Below are 18,249 nucleotides of genomic sequence, written 5' to 3' on the forward strand. Positions count from 1 at the left end.
AAAATTGATTGTTGAACACTAAATCAGAAATAATAATTTCATACGAAAAAATATTTACTGTCCAAGAGTTTGACACTAAATCAAAAGATTGCTTACATGAAGCGCTCCTTACGAGGAAAGTATCGTTAAGGTAGAGTTCCTTGAGAGCGATTATAAATAATAATTGATAAATGATAAATAATAATTATAACAATTGATGATAAATGATAAATAATAATTACCAATAACAATTGATGATAAATGATAAATAATAATTATCAAAATTGTCCTTCCGAGGAAAGTATCATTAAGGTAGACTTCCTCGAGGGCGATGATAAATAATAATTGACAAATAATTGATAAATAATAATTACAACAATTGATGATAATGAGAAATAATAATTACAACAATTGATGATAATGATAAATAATAATTATGACAATTGTCCTTACGAGGAAAGTATCGTTAAGGTAGAGTTCCTTGAGAGCGATGAGTTGCGTGAAACCCTCAGGCAGCTTGCACAGCGGGTTCACTGAGACGTTCACACGAGCCAGCTCCCGACAGCTCTTGATGCTCTCAGGGATGTTGCTCAAATCTGACGACGTATTACTGTATTAAAGCTCTGCATACTGTAACATTAGCCTAGTAACCAGAGTTACAGTAGAGTACGTGCTAAATAGCGGAGTAAGCCTCCAGCTTTCCCAAATCAGAAGTGTTGTAAAAAATATAATTCAGTACTCCCTGCAGTGAGTGACAGAGAGCGCATTTTCTCGTCGACGAAAACTTGAGGTCACGAACGGACGGACAGACGGACGGACAGACAGACGGACATGGCGAGCACAATAGTGCATTTTTTCCATAAATGAGAAAATGCGCTAAAATGAGTCCGCCAACGAAGCGTCAAGCCTTCTTAGTAAACAAATTTACCTATAATAAGTAGCGTTTCACTATACAAAGATTGGAATAAACAATTACTCAGGCGCCATCTCACTGTTTTTGCTTATGTCCAAAGAGGCGAGGACGGGCAGATTGGCCACAGCAGCAGGCACGCTCGACAGCTCGTTGTCACTCACGCTCAGCTCGCGCAGACCGTGGCACAGGAACAGCTCCCGTGGCAGCTCCGATAACTGCAACACACGATATGGTAATACCCGTGTATGGAAATAACGAGAGATTTTAAATGCTCTAATTCAGTATTTTACAAGAATATAATCAATAAATACTACTAATACAAGTACTTTTGAAAATGCCTAGTTATTGAAAGTTATAAACTAGCATGAAATTGTCCCAATAGCATGAAAGAGGATGAGCATACCTGGTTGCTGTCAAGGTAGAGCGTTTCGAGGGTTCGCTCACAAGCAAACACGTCTGACGGCACCTGCACGAACACCAGCGTTTGGTTAACTCTACACTCGATTTACTTGTCTTTTTTCATATAGTTAACGTCTAAGTGCGTACAGAAGCACCCTAAGTGAAATAATTTGACATTAATCTAGAATAAAATTCTCACCGTAGAATAAATCAGTCGACAATGGCATCAATTTCGCATTAGAAAAGTGACAACAATTTAACTAGGCCATCGTCGGAAAAGGAAAGCGTGATAAATTCAAAATATAAAAGCACTCATGTGGAGTATTTTGGTCAAGGAACTACGTCTGCTGGCAAAGCAATGCCATTAAACTGACCTCCGTGAGTGAAAAGTGTCTGAAGTCGAGCGTGGTGATATCTTCGAAGTCATCCCGTGGCATCTTGCCGCCGCATCCACCCAGACACGCCAGCAGGCCTGTCATGCGCCTCTTCTTCTTGGTCTTCTTCACTTTAGCAGGCATGGTTGCTGGGTTGCAGTACTAACCGAGACTTTCAGGGCCTTCTAAATATACGCCGAGTGTAGCTGCGAATTACGAGTGTTTTAAAACTTATATTGACATTGTATAAACATTTTATATAAGTTGGATTATCATTTTTTTGGCGATATATTGCAGTATTCCACGCGTGGAGACAAGGGGCTTGAGTACTTCACAGGATGAGCCAGCACGGCAGAAGCGAGATCAGAAGTCGTCTTGTATGATGAGAACGAAGCCGCAATGAAAATAGCGGGAAGCTCGAGGCTACAATGACTGCAGAGGCATTCCTGCACAAAAAATAATTACGTAAATAGTCACGCTTCAACAGCAAAAGTTACATGTTTAATTGATGAATGAATACGATTGGAGCGTCGCTAACGTTTTCTAATTCTTACATTTTCTATAAAACGTAAAATCCGAAGACCATTGATAAGAAAGAGAAAATAAACAGCAGCTTTATTAGTGCCGAGAAAAATGTACGGAGAGCAATCACAATGTCACATCAGATACACAATCACAAGAAATTGTCTTTGAATGCTATTACTACGGTGGGTTAAGAAAGCAGATGAAATGAAGAATTACTAAGATAAGTAACCTAAGTGAAGACGCTGGAAGAAAGGAAAAGGCCGTCCTACCCGTAATTCAGATATAGACATAGGTAACTTATCCTAACACGACGAAAGAAGCACGGCAAAGGTCAGTCACGAACACCAGCAGTGAGCAATGATTAAAAACGTCATGTGAAATCAAATCATTATTACCATAGTTTGTCATGTACGTAAACGTGAGAAAAGAAAAAGTATGAGAAGAAAGACCGGGATTGAGGTGCAGGGCAGCGACCTTCGCCTGGGTCTCCATTACAGCGGCGCGAGATAGAAGAAACGTGTTAAAGAATGATCGCTAGACCAGACGCGGCAGTGACGACAGCATCACGCTATACGGCTATAGTGTAGAGTTTACGGACTGATGGCAGTCGCAGTCGCTGGTTACTGATTCAGTCGGGTTGTCAACACGGTGATGCACCCACTTTTTTCGCGAGCCAGTCGCTGGTGACTGATCCTTTCGAGTTTCCTACGCGAATAAATAATCGCGATAGTACACCGAACTTTGTTTTTTATTTGTGCGAGACAAACTGATGCATTTTGTGAAAATTTCGACCACACTTGCTCGCTGTGTGTACCTTATTAAGCTGGAATTTAAAGTCTTAGCTTCGGCAACAGGGAAGCAAGTTAACTAACTTTGCAAGAGTTGTATGATATGTCGAGCCAGAAATTGGTATAATAGGTGCCAGTGAAGACATTGAAGAATCTTAGAAGTATAAAATTCTATACATACCATTCACAACGGAAGAATTGAGTACATAAAAAACGAGCCAGTCTCGTCACTCCTTTCCAAGAAAATACATCAACTCTTTAGCGAGAAAATAAATAAATTTCGTGATAAAATCAAAGTTTGACACGCACATAAGTACACATAAATATTTATTGATCATGTTTCTAAAACAATAAACAGATCGCTAACAAATGCACACAGCAAAAAAAAACCCTGATTATGTCTAAAAGACAAATCATTGCATCTACGATATTTGTCAAAAAGTTAAAATAATTCCAGACAATGGAGGAGTATTGGAAAGTGAAGACGAAGCCCCTCAATATTTGCCAAGAGATATTTGCGATACCACAACTGGATGATTAAGTTAGCTGAAGTAATGAAACATTGCATGACACAGTGGCATAAATATAATGTTTTCAAAAATATTCCATATGAATTAGTATATATACCGTACGCTTCAATTCAATTTAAACCTACTAGTTTTAGAAAAATGGTATAAATAAAACGTATTTATATAATAAATATCATTAGTACGGCATTACGTGCATGATGCAAAACTGTGATGCATACCGAATATAGCTCAAAATTAACGCGAATAATATGATCCCTGCCTTGTTCAAAGATCAGAGCTTCATACTCGCATGACTGATTGCCGAGAGGGCGTCTGGATGCACCGCAACATCAGGCACATCCGATGAAACAGGTAACTAGGAGAGCGTTTCCTCTATGCACTGAACTGCCGCATGCACTCGAGATGCCAGTAAACCCTAGAACAACTGGTACACCTAAAACAACTGGTATATACACACCTAAAAGGCTAAAACAACTGGCACATGTAAAACAACTGGCACATCTAAAACAACTGGTACACCTAAACAACTGGTAGGTACACCTAAAACAACTGGTACACCTAAAACAACTGGTACACCTAAACAACTGGTAGGTACACCTAAAACAACTGGTACACCTAAAACAGTGCGCCGCACACCGCGGCTAAGATGCTGTAGTTTGGTGATGAGTGATAGTTGCTCGATAATTGCTTTATAAAGGAAGTCGATCTGGTCTATGCCAGATGAACAATAAGGAAAGTAAATAAATTTTATCTTTATTTTAGCAGCCAATAGGCGGCAACAGAGATATATACACTGCTCAAAGTTTTCCAATGAAATGTTCACACTCAACAAAAGATTTTCGAGTGCAAAGAATAATTCCACAGCCAATTGTACAAATTGCGCCCGTATCAAACAAACTAGAATTCTTGAAAAACTTAATTTGTGATATGACAATGCAATGTGTGACACCAAGATTTAAATTATTAAAAGCTCGAAAATGACAAACGTGGTAAAATGTGAAAAATGAAAGAGCTCATTTAAAGCCAAATAATATTGAGAGATAGAATTAATAGTTATAATATACGTGAGCTTGTTAATGAATGCTAAAATACATGCTTATTGTTCACATTCAAATAATTTAAGCACAGTGTTTCAATTAAATTGTCAAATAATATTGACAGCCCTGGCGTTTTGAATTGACTGTTGAGGACAGCTTCTAAAACGTTATAGGGCTTCCAACAATAGCAGGTATTCATAGAAGAGTTCGGGGGCGCTTCTTGAAAAGAAAAGACGTACGGACAGAAACGCCGGCGCGAGTGAAGTCGCAAGCAACAAAACACGCCAGCGAGCAGCGACGCGGCGCAAAAACTGCGCAGGAGGAAGACGGGCGAGACCGGCAGAAGATGAGAAAATACGTTCATTTTCACGGGCACGCAGTCAGAGGACACGCATGAATCCCAGTAGAGGAATAAGAAGAAAGGCAGACGAAACTAACTGTACGATTTTGAACGAATTGTATCATTAAGTGAGGGTATTACAAAAAAAACTGATTACAATTCTCAGTAAGTAGACCAGACACGGCCAAGCACAAGCATCACAGGTAATGCTTGTATCAGGAATCACACAGAAGGAAGAAAGCGCCGAAAAAAGAAACTATTAACAAAATATAATAGCGGATTGATAGAAAACATGAAGATGACGCACTCGCAAACAAAGTAACATTAAACGAACCGGAACGACTCTGCTACCAACTCCTACTATTTTCACAGTTCATAACGAACAACTTGAAACGAAAGTCGAAAACTGCATATTGAATGTTCTAAGATTGGACGTACAATTTAGTGCTCAAGAATCAAATCACGAGTATTCGTTTAAACGCAACAATGAAGAAAGACGTTTGAATAGCGTCACTCATTGAGAAATAGATACACGTGATGAGACATCTAAACCCAGACGAGTAAGGATCTATATGTACAGAGGGCGGCGCAGCAGCAGGATGTGATCTAACAACACGCAAGCATCAATATTCGAACACGTGTTGTATAGCATGAGACGTGACACACGAGGCTGCTACACTGACTCCCTCTATGTTCGAGTGGAGCGGTCGTCACGAGGCGTGTAGTGTGCATCAAGAATTCTACGCATATCGACCTGACACGGAGTAGCGTACGCTCTTGGTTGTCAGGTAAGCAGCTCGGTGTATAAATCCCGAGTATAGACGATACACAACAATGTTTCATATAGGCTCTCCTTATTGCAGACGAGTAGCCGAAATTTTTTGACACTCACAAGCGTCTAGACCTCTTCAACGTTCGCGCGTTCTTATTATCTAATCTGATGATAAAGAATCAACGCAGGTATGGAAACAGGTGAAATTAGATCGGCGAAACTGAAGAGTACAAAGCAACATCACCGTCTGGAACACAGAAAACTCTTCCGGAGCTAAAGGTTTAATTCTTCTCCATTAGTACGCCTGCGTGTTAAATTCAATGATAAGTCATTCGATTTGGGAGCTGTGTTCTTCCAGGTATGTAAATTAGGCAAACTTTTCCAATCCACTTAATAGATTATATATTACAGTTATTAATGAATGTGGTCGAGGAACATATATTATCAAAATGTTACAAAATAAACCAGATCACCAGTCTTATGTTGTTTATCCTATTAAAATGAACACATGCCCTGAAAACGACCGACGCGAGGCATCAAAGCGCGCATATATGAGGCTGGCTGCTTCCATATAGCTTCTGCTTCTTCAGGTCAACTGGTTGCAGGCAAGGCACGAATCTAACTTTGCGCTTTGGCAATAAAATCAAGTCCATTCATGTCGGTTCAATAAATTCTAGTATATCCCACACGCTGTTTAATCACTAATGTTCCCGGGAACTGAGTTTCATTAATAGTAACATGGCAACTTTGAACTGTACTTTGATGTAAATGAAGAAGCTGGAAGAAAATAGCTGGAAGATCTTTTCCGATCAGGATTAGTATATAACAATTGTCACAAAATGAATTTCCAAATCAAATTTGACTAGTACAATCAAACCATGACAGATAACACAAATTACTAGTGGTTAACAAACAAAACGATCCATCAACTACCACATAAAAATCCTCAATGGATGATGGAAATTTCAACAAACAATGAGGCAAGCAAAATAATTTTACTTGGTGCGTAGGCCATCTTTCAAATCGATGATCAAATAGCTAAGTTTCAATAATAATCATTCAGATGCATTGATTATAGAAACTACTTCCTTTCATGATAAAATTTTACACAAAATTATCCATGATGTGTAGACGAGAAAAAATATACAGTAAATTGATGTATGTAGAACAAATTAATGCATTCTATGAATTCCCGTTAGCGATATCTGAACACGAAATTTAGCATAGTTGAAAATAGTGAACGTTACCTCGGCTAAAGAAAATGCACTCTGAGTGAATGCTGATGTATATGCTCAGCCGGACTCAGCAGTAGCAAGATTGCAGAACGACTCTAGAACATTTCTCGAGACTGAATAAAATCTACATAATCCAACTACTAAAATGAAGGTTTTCGCCAGAAGAACCATTACTATCGAACAGGAAATACTGAAATGTACAAAACACGGACCAGATTTGACCCTTTTAGTTAGTTTCTCTGATCATTCAAACGTTCTTAAATTTTTATACGAAAACTTGATATAAGAGCATGCACTTGAACAAATTATATGGGAGACTGGGCTAGTCACGATCAAAAATGATCCTCGGTCTGAACCCGCACCAGCTTCGGCTTTCCGGTTCTCGGTGCCAAAAAAGGTGGTGACCTCAATTGATGCAAGAAAAAATATCTTTTATGAATCGCGTTCCTTCTTTCGTGAAATTTTAGTCAAGAGAAATAATGGTTGGCTCAAGCGGATACCCTGGCATATTCTAGTTTACTTAATAAAGCAAACTAAAATATAACGAAAATTGTACAAGTAATTATTGATGCCAAAAAATTTATTCATCACATTCCTGTAACAGACAGTTATTTTTAGTTACATCTTACATCATTGACCAAATTTACTAGTATGATAATTACCAATACATGAATAGAGAGACAATTAAGTGGATACCCTAGCCTATTCTAGGTTGTAAAATGAAATTTAAATAGAATTGAGATCAGAAATTATCATGTTCTCATGCACTCCAACTGCAGTTCTAACTTCTAACTACTTGGTTAATGTTGCTAAACAATTCTTGCAATATTATCGTGCTGCATAAATGCTGCATTATTGCATAATATACTTGCTTCTGTTTCTGCCCATACCAATCAGTATTATAAACTGCTATTCTTATCAACCACCGTTGATGATAGCAATGTTTATAAGCATGCCATCATTATAAGTGTGAATAATGATAAGAGAGCTGGGACATATTTTTGGTGAGTGCATGGGCTATGGCACAAGTGCGAATGGGTTTAATGAGGAGGAATGAGAGAGATGAGAATGGGAGTTTTATGTGTAATGTGGGTGTGAAGAAAACTGATTAGTAAATTACTTTGTAATGTGTGTAATTAACAAAACGCATTTTTTCAATCAACGCCGAGTGTTTTTCATCAGGTAGCACCACTATCGTTGCCTCTACGATCGAGAATCATCTGAGCCGTCTAAACGTCACCAAACTGTAACCATACCGATGCGGTACATCGCTGATTTCAGTGCATACAATGTTTACGCATGAAGACATCACCTAAAACTCGAACATGATATCAACAGGATTCGGCGCCGCGAGAATTTTCCGGCAAGCTCCAAAGTGTCAACCCAACCATTTTTATCAGCAATCTCAGAAATGCAGCCCTCAACTCACTTCACTTTCGCAATATGAATTATTTTCTATGAAGCATAACGCGAGGCTAATCACACTCAGTGCAAAAATAGAACGCATCACGATCGATTAACAAAACAATAAATTTGTCTGATCACGATCCACGAACGATTTCTGCAAGAAGGTTGCGATGGAGGCATGCATTAGGTTTCGAGTTCGCATCTGGGTGTGAAGAATTTCGCCCAGACTTCTCTGACGCCATGAGCGAAGTTCGTTGAAAAGACAACAACCAAGAGCGTAGCGAAACTTAAGTAATTCTAATGTGAATTATTACGTTATAGGATAACCAAATGATCGAAAAAGCTATCAAGGGTGCGGAGCATTTTATTTTAATCTATAAACAAGAGACTGATCCATGCTGAATATGCACACTCAATCTTTACCCTGAATCTCACAAGTCATTTACAACTCGCCAGTAAATATTGAGATAAGATGAGATTCTCAACAGAGTAGAAACGTACATTTAGATGCCGATGTAAGATCACGCCCTAGCACGACCAAGACCAATGCCTCTACCTTAAAAGTCCACTCGAATTTTGCTCTGACACGTGAAAGTCCAAAGGAAGAGCATACCTCCCACCAAGAGCCTTCGTTCACCGGTGTTGAATGACCCGTGAGAGTGTCACATACTGTACCGTACATAAGGTAACAGGTGACTAGAGTTGCACTGTATCATCCAGCGAAAATCCTAACACGTGCATCTCATGGGATATAAGAAAATTATGAGAAAACTAAAACTAAAACAATGGAAGACATCAATCATATGGGGAATATAACGTAAACGACAAAATTTCCCAAATACATTTCAATAAATTACTCAGACACAAATGCCATGAGCATGACAGCAGCTTAAGGACAGCTTCACCGCCAAGACGGCGATGTTTAATGCTTCTCGAATCTCGAGTGTCAGCAACTTAAAGGTCCCGGGCCGTACTATCTAAACTCGCTTAAGTACACGTAACGGAAAAAGTACGCGTAACGGTCGATTTCCTGTCTGTAATTGGTAGGTTTATTTTGATAAGCCGTACGTGCTTGGCTAACGGAGTTACAAACTAGTTACTATTTATTATAGTGCGGTCCCCGGTCTCGGTGCCGAATGATTCGTAGCTTGACAGCATGCACATGAAACCATGCAACACCAAAATGCACGCGAAAACCCTCCAACCTTTGACGATCCTTGGCAGATCCCACTGAAATTATCGCTCCATGATGCGCGTTAATAGTCAGCTAACGCCGGTAACTATTATACATTTTGGAGCGTGTGTTTGTCTCTGAACTACTGCACTGCAAATCTAAATATTTTTGTAATTTAGTTCGTGTGTTTGAAGCAGTTGCAGGAAATATATAGGGGCTGTTCAGGCACGTATCCACATTACCCATGTCTTGTCAGGACTTACAGGGCCTAAAATTATTACTTATTTATTTTCCGAAAAGGAATCTTGCGGCATCGTTAAACGAGGATTGATGGATAAGCTTAAATTCGTTTCATGTTTCAATTTCTTCTAAAGGTGTTGCCGCGTTCGTCAGGTGCGGCAGCTCGTAGCAGGTCACGCCCTGTAGACGGACAGCTGCTCGTATGAGGCACCCACGTGCGCTCGCGTCTTGGCTGCTCTTCTCGCCTACATCTTACCTTATTAGCAGCACGGCACGCGCCAGGTCGATAACGAGTTTTTTGTAGGTAGGTGTTTGATTTAAATTAGTATTTATAATACTCCAGACGTGGATTTAATCAATCCTTAATAAACTAAGAATAACAAAAACACGAGCTATATGCGTATAAAATCTATGACGTATCGAGGGAGACATACCACGAACGATTTTAATACTGTGAGAACAAATTGGTGCGTGTTGATAGCGCATTTCAAGAGAAGTTCACCAAAACTGGTTAAAAAATTAACAATTTTCAACTACAAACCTTCCTTACTATAATTAATGATTTAGAACGATAACAATGCCAAAAGCAATGAAGGAGCTATGCATCAAATCAAATAAGCAATTTAATTACCGAACCAAGGTTACAGAAATGTATAGCCAGCGTCAACTTGAGAATACCGTATATACAAGTGACTAAAAGCCACGAGTGAGAAGAAGAGCCTAAATGACGGAAATTCATATATATTCAAAATTCATATCAATTATTAGTAGCAAGCTGATTTAAGTATATTAATAATCACCATTTATGCTCTGCCGTTTAAAGCCATCGGCACGTCGAGTAACACGATTAGAACTAATGTTCTAATCATGTTTACCACTAATACATACCTCATGACAATTATCCGCATTAATTAGACACGCTTATCTAATGATCGAAACATCTACACAAAGTTTTACACAAAATTGTACTTTCAGAGAACAAAACGGAAAGAATCCCGGCAGCCAAAAAATACATGCCATCACCTTCCTAGGACAACTTACGTCGAGGATGAACAACTATTATTCCTACGCGCGATTGAAATAGAAGTGTTCTATTAATTTTTCACACTTGTTAGTTTCTTGCGATCACAGACGCAGTGATAACTCGAGCAAGAAGCAAGAGAAACGTGGAACTCGCTGTGAGGCAGCGCGATAGTTAGTCACACATAACAGCTCACAGATACGGCGATATTACTGATAAGATAAGAGCTTTTACGAGTTCCTAGCTGGTAAGATGATTAATTGGTGTTGTAATTAGTCTAGCATCAATGCCGCAATTAAAGGAAGAACTTATATGTAGCACATTAATTACATAGTTAATCAGAAAGGACGTAAGAACAGCGAGAGGAATGAAATTTTGCCAGATATCTTGCAGGAAAATTCAGTTGCAATACAATATTTTTTCATGCACGCGACCGATCTAAAATAGATGCATACACATTCAGGTGAGATTTTCAACAGATGAACGCATCTTTTTAAGAATTTAATCAAACCTGTATCCTGGTGTAAAATTGGCATATTGACAATGTAATTTTAGACAAAAAGGGCACTTTATAATGGGAGTTCAATATCAAATTTTGATAACAAACAAAGTTGAAAGAAAAAGTCTGAATCCAATATGTAACCTAAGACAGTCTTAGCAAAACTTTAGAAATATTGACGAAACTAAATGTAAGATGGCTTCCACACTAAATAACGATAGCCAGTTTTTTGAAGCCCCTACAGTTTCGAGGATGTGCAGCAACTTCACTCGAGACCTGCCGAAGTTTAGCATTAACAAGAGCTGTTAGGTATGTATAAAAAATAAATAGGTATGCTGTAGCAAAGCGACGCATTAGACGCAGTCGATGACACGGGCCTGTGATTGGTCCTCAGTCAATAGCTGCTCTAACTTTTAAGCAGTTCCCGAGCGGCGAGATGAGGCGGTCTTATTCGAAACCCCACAATGAGCTCCAGTAAACAATATCAGTGCAAGAAGAAGGTCCTAATTTTTAATTCGCCACCTACTATTATTCTGGTCAATTTGTGAGACTGTGTTGTTTTTTACCGTCACTAGTACAACAATAGAACAAAATTTGGTGACGTATTCACTCGGCCTAACGTAGCGCAACAAGGAACGCATTCCAACTTCCCAGAACGAGTGATTGAAGCGACCCAAAATGCACGCTCGTGCTGCAGTGACGACTGTCTCGGTTTCCTGACGGAGGGTAAACTCTTCGCATTGTAAACCGAGTTGACGGATCTTAGTTCGGAGTTATAAATAGTTTGGTTTCCACATTTATTTTCCAAAGCTGAGTCCGTAATTGATGGTGCGAAGGGTGCCTTCACCGACAAATTCAAAAGCAATTCAATCAACACTTTAAGTCTGAAAATTATCGAGAAAATGAAAAATCGCAAACTTAGTACAATTAATACAGGATAATTATTGTCGCAGGAATGTTTATAATGACAACCAAAACTGACTAAGGTTTGACAAACTAAGAACCATGACAAGTAAATGTGTAACAGTTAAGCCGAAGTCTGGATACAAAGTGGGAGGCGAGAGCTGCTCTCGGAACGACGACGCATGTCATTCAGAGGTGGAAGCCCCCATATCCAGCTCACGAGGAATTTCGCCGCGCTGCAACGCGACAACGACTAACAAGTCGGTTGCATAATGTACGACTAAAGTTTCAGGTTCAATAATTTATAGATTAATTTAAAACATAAATCCTAACGTATGTTGATAATTAAAACATTAAACATGCAGCACTTAAATAATTACACGGAGGCATGATGATCAAATTTACATGGAAATCAGAGGAAACTCATTACATGGAAACTCAGAGCAACGCCGCATAAACTATCGAGTATTTAACCCTTTGTGTAAAAACGCGACTTTTCAGTCCCAGGACCTGAACGTACGAATAGCATCGACGACGGTAAATGTATCCGTACACAAAGGGGTAAACAGTAAACACCATGCCCTTCTCCTCTTCCTTCACTTCTCCTCCTCAGCCAAAACATATCATTAGTACACACTGCAATGGCTCAAGTATATCTAACTCGTTTTTTTCCGGTATAAAATTTTGAGATATACATATAATGAACGCAACGACTAGTGTAACACGCCATCCAAGCGAGAGACCAGCAATGACAAATGGGCGAAATTTTGTAGGATAATTATTTTGATGCGCCACGCAAAGCCAGTTTCCATATCTGTGACACTAAATTATACTTGAATGAAAATTCAAACGTCACGCTTTAGTTAGCAGTCCCAAACCAAAACAAACACTGGACTATCATGATCCTTTTCCAAACGAAAATATTTTTCCCCATCACTATTAACTCCGTTTTGCTTGCTTATGGAGAAATGCGTAGTACTCATTACATTCACGGTATGAACCACTGGTAAATCAAGGGCTATCATCTGCATTGCACCGCGCAAATGAATGCAGCATGTCTGGACGGCTGTCCTTGCAATGGCGCCAGACTCCCTCCCGCCACTCCTGATTGCTGGAACGCCATGAGCAACAATTATTCACCGATCAGATTCATGATTCAGGTAGGAATGACATTAGAGATAAATGAACGGAATCACCATTTACATTGGCGAAAATTTATACGATCAGTTTGGATTCAAGTAGGAATGACAGAGATAAATGAACGGAATCCCTTCACATTGGCGAAAATGTATGAGATCAGTTTGATTCAATTACTACGTGATCAACCGAAAAATTTTTATTTGGGTGACACAGTTTGGAATCCATCTGAGGTCGATGAAGATTATTCCAACTGCTTCGGAAACAACCCATACACGTGACAACTTGTTCCTTAACGAACAGACTTGAGAGCAATCAAATGTTAAACATTAATTTAGCCCCGTGGTCAAAATTCAGCTATAACGAAACAATTAGATTCGTTCCTTTAACTCCCGGGAGATTAATTCAACTGTCGCGTCCAGCACATTAATCTTCCATTTCAGGCCCAAGTATGCAGTATGCATATCTGAGCATGCAGTGTAGCTGTACACTGCATACTCAAATAACTCAATGCCAAAAATGATTTTCAATGTTCAATTTTATGTACATTATATAAGACATTTATTTTAATTGTGAGAAGATGAGAAAGCATTGAAAGGTCTTAAAGGAAATTGAAATTCCCTACCGTAAATACGGCCTATTTACGTGAATCCCGACGGCCGAGGATATTAAATTTGGGAGAATCTGAACTCCGAGGCTTGCGTTCATACGAGCCTTGGCCAAACCTTTCACTATTATAATTACTTTTCCTCTGTAATTCAACAAAAAAATAAGGCACATACGTACGTATTACAATAAGTGCCAGCACTTCAGACTAACTCCATCGAACCTCTAAGGGCCATAAGACTTTGGGGATCATTCGAACACAAGTTAGGATCCAAAGTACACTCGGAATGCGTTCCGAGTTTCTTGCATTTTTATTCATTCGAAATTGTGAGGGGCATCAGGAATAAGTTTTATTTTTTCAATATTACAGTCGAATTTTTGCCTATGAGAGTTCATTCCATTTCAGTGGTAAACTATATTTATAAAAAATTGTAACATTAATATAGCAAATAGCAATTCTCTTTCTGAATCGTGTAAGCTACTTCAATACCACTAAAGCCAAAACGTAATGCCTGTAACATAAACTATAACTTAAGCCATCAAAGCACACAGTATTAGGTGGACACACCATAAAAAACGTATAAAGTAGAAACACTATAGAAAAAAAAACACAATAATGGCAACCAGGAGAGCAGCGATGGGAGTGAAAGTTGCGACCGCTGGGCTTGACAGTTAGTAACGGCACGTGGCCTGGGCAGAATACCGCTTTATAATGCTTGGAGAAAGGCTTGGGATCCATTCATAATGTGCCTCTTCATCTAGCCGTCGAGAGCGACTTACTTTGAATAATTAAGTCATGAGATCGAGTTTGTTGAGTTAATAACACATAGGTCCAATTATGTATGATGTTGCTCGAAACGAAAATCTTTTTCTGAGTTAAAATGCTCTCGGGAATGACTGAGAAAATATAAAAAGCTGACACAAACGCAAAGAGCTCATAAGAGTTACGCGAGTACGGCACTCGAGCATGCATGTAGCTGATGCAGCCTACGCGTTGACAGAGCACCGGTGTGTCGGTAGCCTAACTAAACAATAAAGAAAATAGACACACGTTAAAAGAGCTCATAAGAGTTACACGAGTACGGCACTCGAGCATGCAGGTAGCTGATGCAGCAGCCGCCGCGTTGACAGAGCGCCGAGTGTGTCGGTAGCCTAACTAAACAATAAAGAAAATAGACACACGTTAAAAGAGCTCATAAGAGTTATGCGAGTCAGGCACTCGAGCATGCATGTAGCTGATGCAGCCACACGTTAAAAGAGCTCATAAGAGTTACGCGAGTAAGACACTCGAGCATGCATGTAGCTGATGCAGCCGCCGCGTTGACAGAGCGCCGGTGTGTCGGTAGCCTAACTACGCAAGCAGGCCGCCACTGCAGGAAATTGCCTGCTTGACCACCGAGTGCTGACATCTTCATGGCCTCTTGAGGACCCTTACCGGGGCAAGCGAAGGGCGTCTCACAACTCGAGTTATTAATAAACAAGTATAAATAAACTAGAGAGGTATCAGCTCTCTGACGGAAACGAATGCCCAGCAGGGCAGCAAACGCGTTCCCAGGAGATATACCTACCCGCGTTTTAGACCAAAATTAAGATACGTAGAACCCCGAATATATTAGGAGAATGAGTTATTAACCACAGTAACTTCCATTCTTGCTTCAATTTTGACTGTTAAGAGAATATTTTTATATTAAACTTCTGATTAAAAAGAGAGTTGTCATCTCTAGTACCGTAATGGACATATGACATTGCATACATGGTACGATATGCTGAGATATAAATCACTTGCGTCCATGTGAACAAAACATACATGAAGCAACTAACCTTATACTTAGAAATGTAACGAATTAATTTATTAAATTTCGTGGCTAAATGCTATGAACTAATGAGTGTCAATATTGAGATGGGTTAAAATAATGAAAATTAATTACAACTATAAACAGCAAACCGAAAAGTTGGGTAACTCATGTCCAGGCTTTCACAAATGACCATTTCAAAATTAATTCTACATGCGAAATTCCAAATTAATTCTACATTCAGCAAAAATAAGATTGAGTGAAATCTTAGTATCGTAAGGCAATACTTCTTGGCACAAGAGGTAAATACAAGACTGGCAGGAAGAAAGAAGAATGTCGCCTCCAGTCAGGCAGCAGCAGCCTTGTCAGTGCGTCGACTTCCTCACCCGGTTTCCTCAGCTCGCCAACAACAGAGCACCTGCTCCTGATTCCGTTCAGGAGGACACATCCGATAAACACAATTAATATTACTCCAGCACTTTATCCTTAATACAACAGGCCATGGGGTATTACTTTAGATTAAGTGCATCCAAAAAAGGGTGTTTTTTAATTATTTCTTTTCTGGGGTGTAGATTGAGGATCTGAAATCCGTTTTTGGCGGTCGGCATCGGAAATTTTTAATGGAACCTGTTCCTAACTGGACCTAACCTGCGAGGTTTTCGTTGATCGGCTAGGTTTTTTCTATGTTTGGAGTACTTCCGGCGGCCGGAAATCAGCGAAAACCTCGCAGGTTAGGTCCAGTTAGGAACAGGTTCCATTAAAAATTTCCGATGCCGACCGCCAAAAACGGATTTCAGATTCTTAATCTACACCGCAAAAACATATAATTAAAAAAAAGAACACCCTTTTTTGGATGCACTTAATCTAAAGTATTACCGACCATGGGCTTATTTCTTCAGCGCCGACACTACCATACTATATTAATGAACATGCACATGCATTTCACTCTCGGTCGTGGCGTGTGACTCTCAGAGACTAAGTCAGAGTGCACTTCGATTCCAGATGGATCACGACAACATGTCATGTTACTCATATTTCGGTGCACAGTCATTTCTATTCAATAGTGTGCCGTTGTCTCAATACTAAAGGTTCGGCTTTTCCTGCTGTTCTGCGTTCGCGCACAGCACTGTCAACCTCAATAATACGTACATAAAGCACTTGGATACTTCGCAGCGCCATCCACCAACATGCATCTCTATGAGACTATATCCAGTGCACAACTACTGAGAGAAACCGTTTTCTAGGAACGATTGCTCAAGATGTACCACTAATAGTTTATTTTAAAATTCCGATGTCGCAACCTTTTTAGCGCATTTTTTCATTTAGGGAAAAAAGGCGCTATTGTGTTCGTCATATCCATCCGTCTGTCTGTCCGTGACTTAACGGACGGACGAGAAAATACGCTCTCTAGTCACTCACTGCAGTGAATACTGAGTAATATTTTTTTTAACTTACGCTTTCCTAATCGAGTCGCCGGCCTCATTAACTCGGTTGTCTTAACTTTCACTTTAATCGTGAAACATAAAAAATGACGGTAAGATTACTGACGTCCGACACTGTGTTGGGCCCGCATCCCTTTGGTCCTTCAGTAAAATTTATAGGCATCAGTTACTTGAAAGAACATGTATAAATCGAAGTCGGCTGTTGATCTTTACTGAACAGCTTCAACAAGAAAAATGTCAACAACCAAAATAATTCCACGGCGCCATAGACTACGTACTATAAATACCTATTCAACTTCGAATAACACAGCAGAAGTAAGGTTTCCAAATCTACAGAAAACACTAGGACATTAACAATGAATGCTTCAAGCTTTGCTTGCAAGGGACCTTCACAAACAAATCAATGAAATCATATCATTTCTCTGTAGTGAGTAGTCAGCCCGACAGATAATACGATGAAGGGTAATACCGGTAGATTTCAATTCCAGATGACATCCAAGCTCGATAAATATTCTATCACCCAACACTTCTTCAGGAATAGGACTATGGGCCTATTTCTTCAGTGCCGACACTTCTATTCTAGACACTTCTATTCTAAAGTTCTACGCCTCGCCTCCAAGTCGAGTGCTGTAAATTTTGACAGAATATTTACCAAATTGTCAACTGTTTGCTTCCTTACAACTTTATTACTTTACAATCTTTTCGAAAGAAATTAAGTTACGTGTATTTTACAACTTATTCTCCTTAAGAAATTACAGGGTGGTTATTTTACTCGTCTGAATCCAAGAAATTTATTTCATCTTATAATAACATAATATATTTACAGTGACCTCGGCGCTCAAGTGTACTTAGTGTAGGCCTGATGTGGCCTGTCGCCGATGCTTTTCCTTTTCGTGCCTTGTTCACAGAAGATCTAAAATCATGTCATTTGACCGGTTCTTTTCATGACTGAGTCACTGACAAATGACGATAGTTTGAAATAGCTACTAGACTTCCACCGGGTTCGATATAGTGCTAGGCAGTAGGCATTTCAAATCTGAACATATATTTTTCCATAGCTTTATCTAGTCTGTTCTTGAACGCGTTCATACTTCGAGGGCCAACGATGTCATCGGGGAGGCTGTTAAACATGTCG

The 18,249-nt window shown here is 39.4% G+C and overlaps 2 protein-coding genes across 4 annotated transcripts in view; both read right to left on the minus strand.

Annotated features, from left to right (window-relative positions):
* Positions 1–18,249, minus strand: part of LOC108672186 (putative GPI-anchored protein pfl2) — a 34,637-nt gene that overhangs the window by 15,678 nt on the left and 710 nt on the right. For all 3 annotated transcript variants that reach the window (XM_018159822.2, XM_018159836.2, XM_018159829.2), the window contains exons 2-5: positions 1,666–2,111; positions 1,296–1,358; positions 972–1,107; positions 433–575 (exon numbers count right to left, since the gene is read on the minus strand). In XM_018159822.2, coding sequence (XP_018015311.1) covers positions 433–575; positions 972–1,107; positions 1,296–1,358; positions 1,666–1,809 — 486 coding nt within the window. In that variant the 5' untranslated portion in view covers positions 1,810–2,111. The remainder of the gene's footprint in view (positions 1–432; positions 576–971; positions 1,108–1,295; positions 1,359–1,665; positions 2,112–18,249) is intronic.
* LOC108672178 (major facilitator superfamily domain-containing protein 8-like) overlaps positions 12,261–18,249 on the minus strand; it is a 47,506-nt gene continuing 41,517 nt past the window's right edge. The window contains exon 5 of the mRNA XM_018159812.1: positions 12,261–12,372. Within this exon, the coding sequence (XP_018015301.1) occupies positions 12,261–12,372 (112 nt within the window). The remainder of the gene's footprint in view (positions 12,373–18,249) is intronic.

The sequence above is a fragment of the Hyalella azteca genome, unplaced genomic scaffold, assembly GCF_000764305.2.
Source record: "Hyalella azteca isolate HAZT.00-mixed unplaced genomic scaffold, Hazt_2.0.2 contig12358, whole genome shotgun sequence".
In the NCBI taxonomy this organism is placed as follows: Eukaryota; Metazoa; Arthropoda; class Malacostraca; order Amphipoda; family Hyalellidae; genus Hyalella; species Hyalella azteca.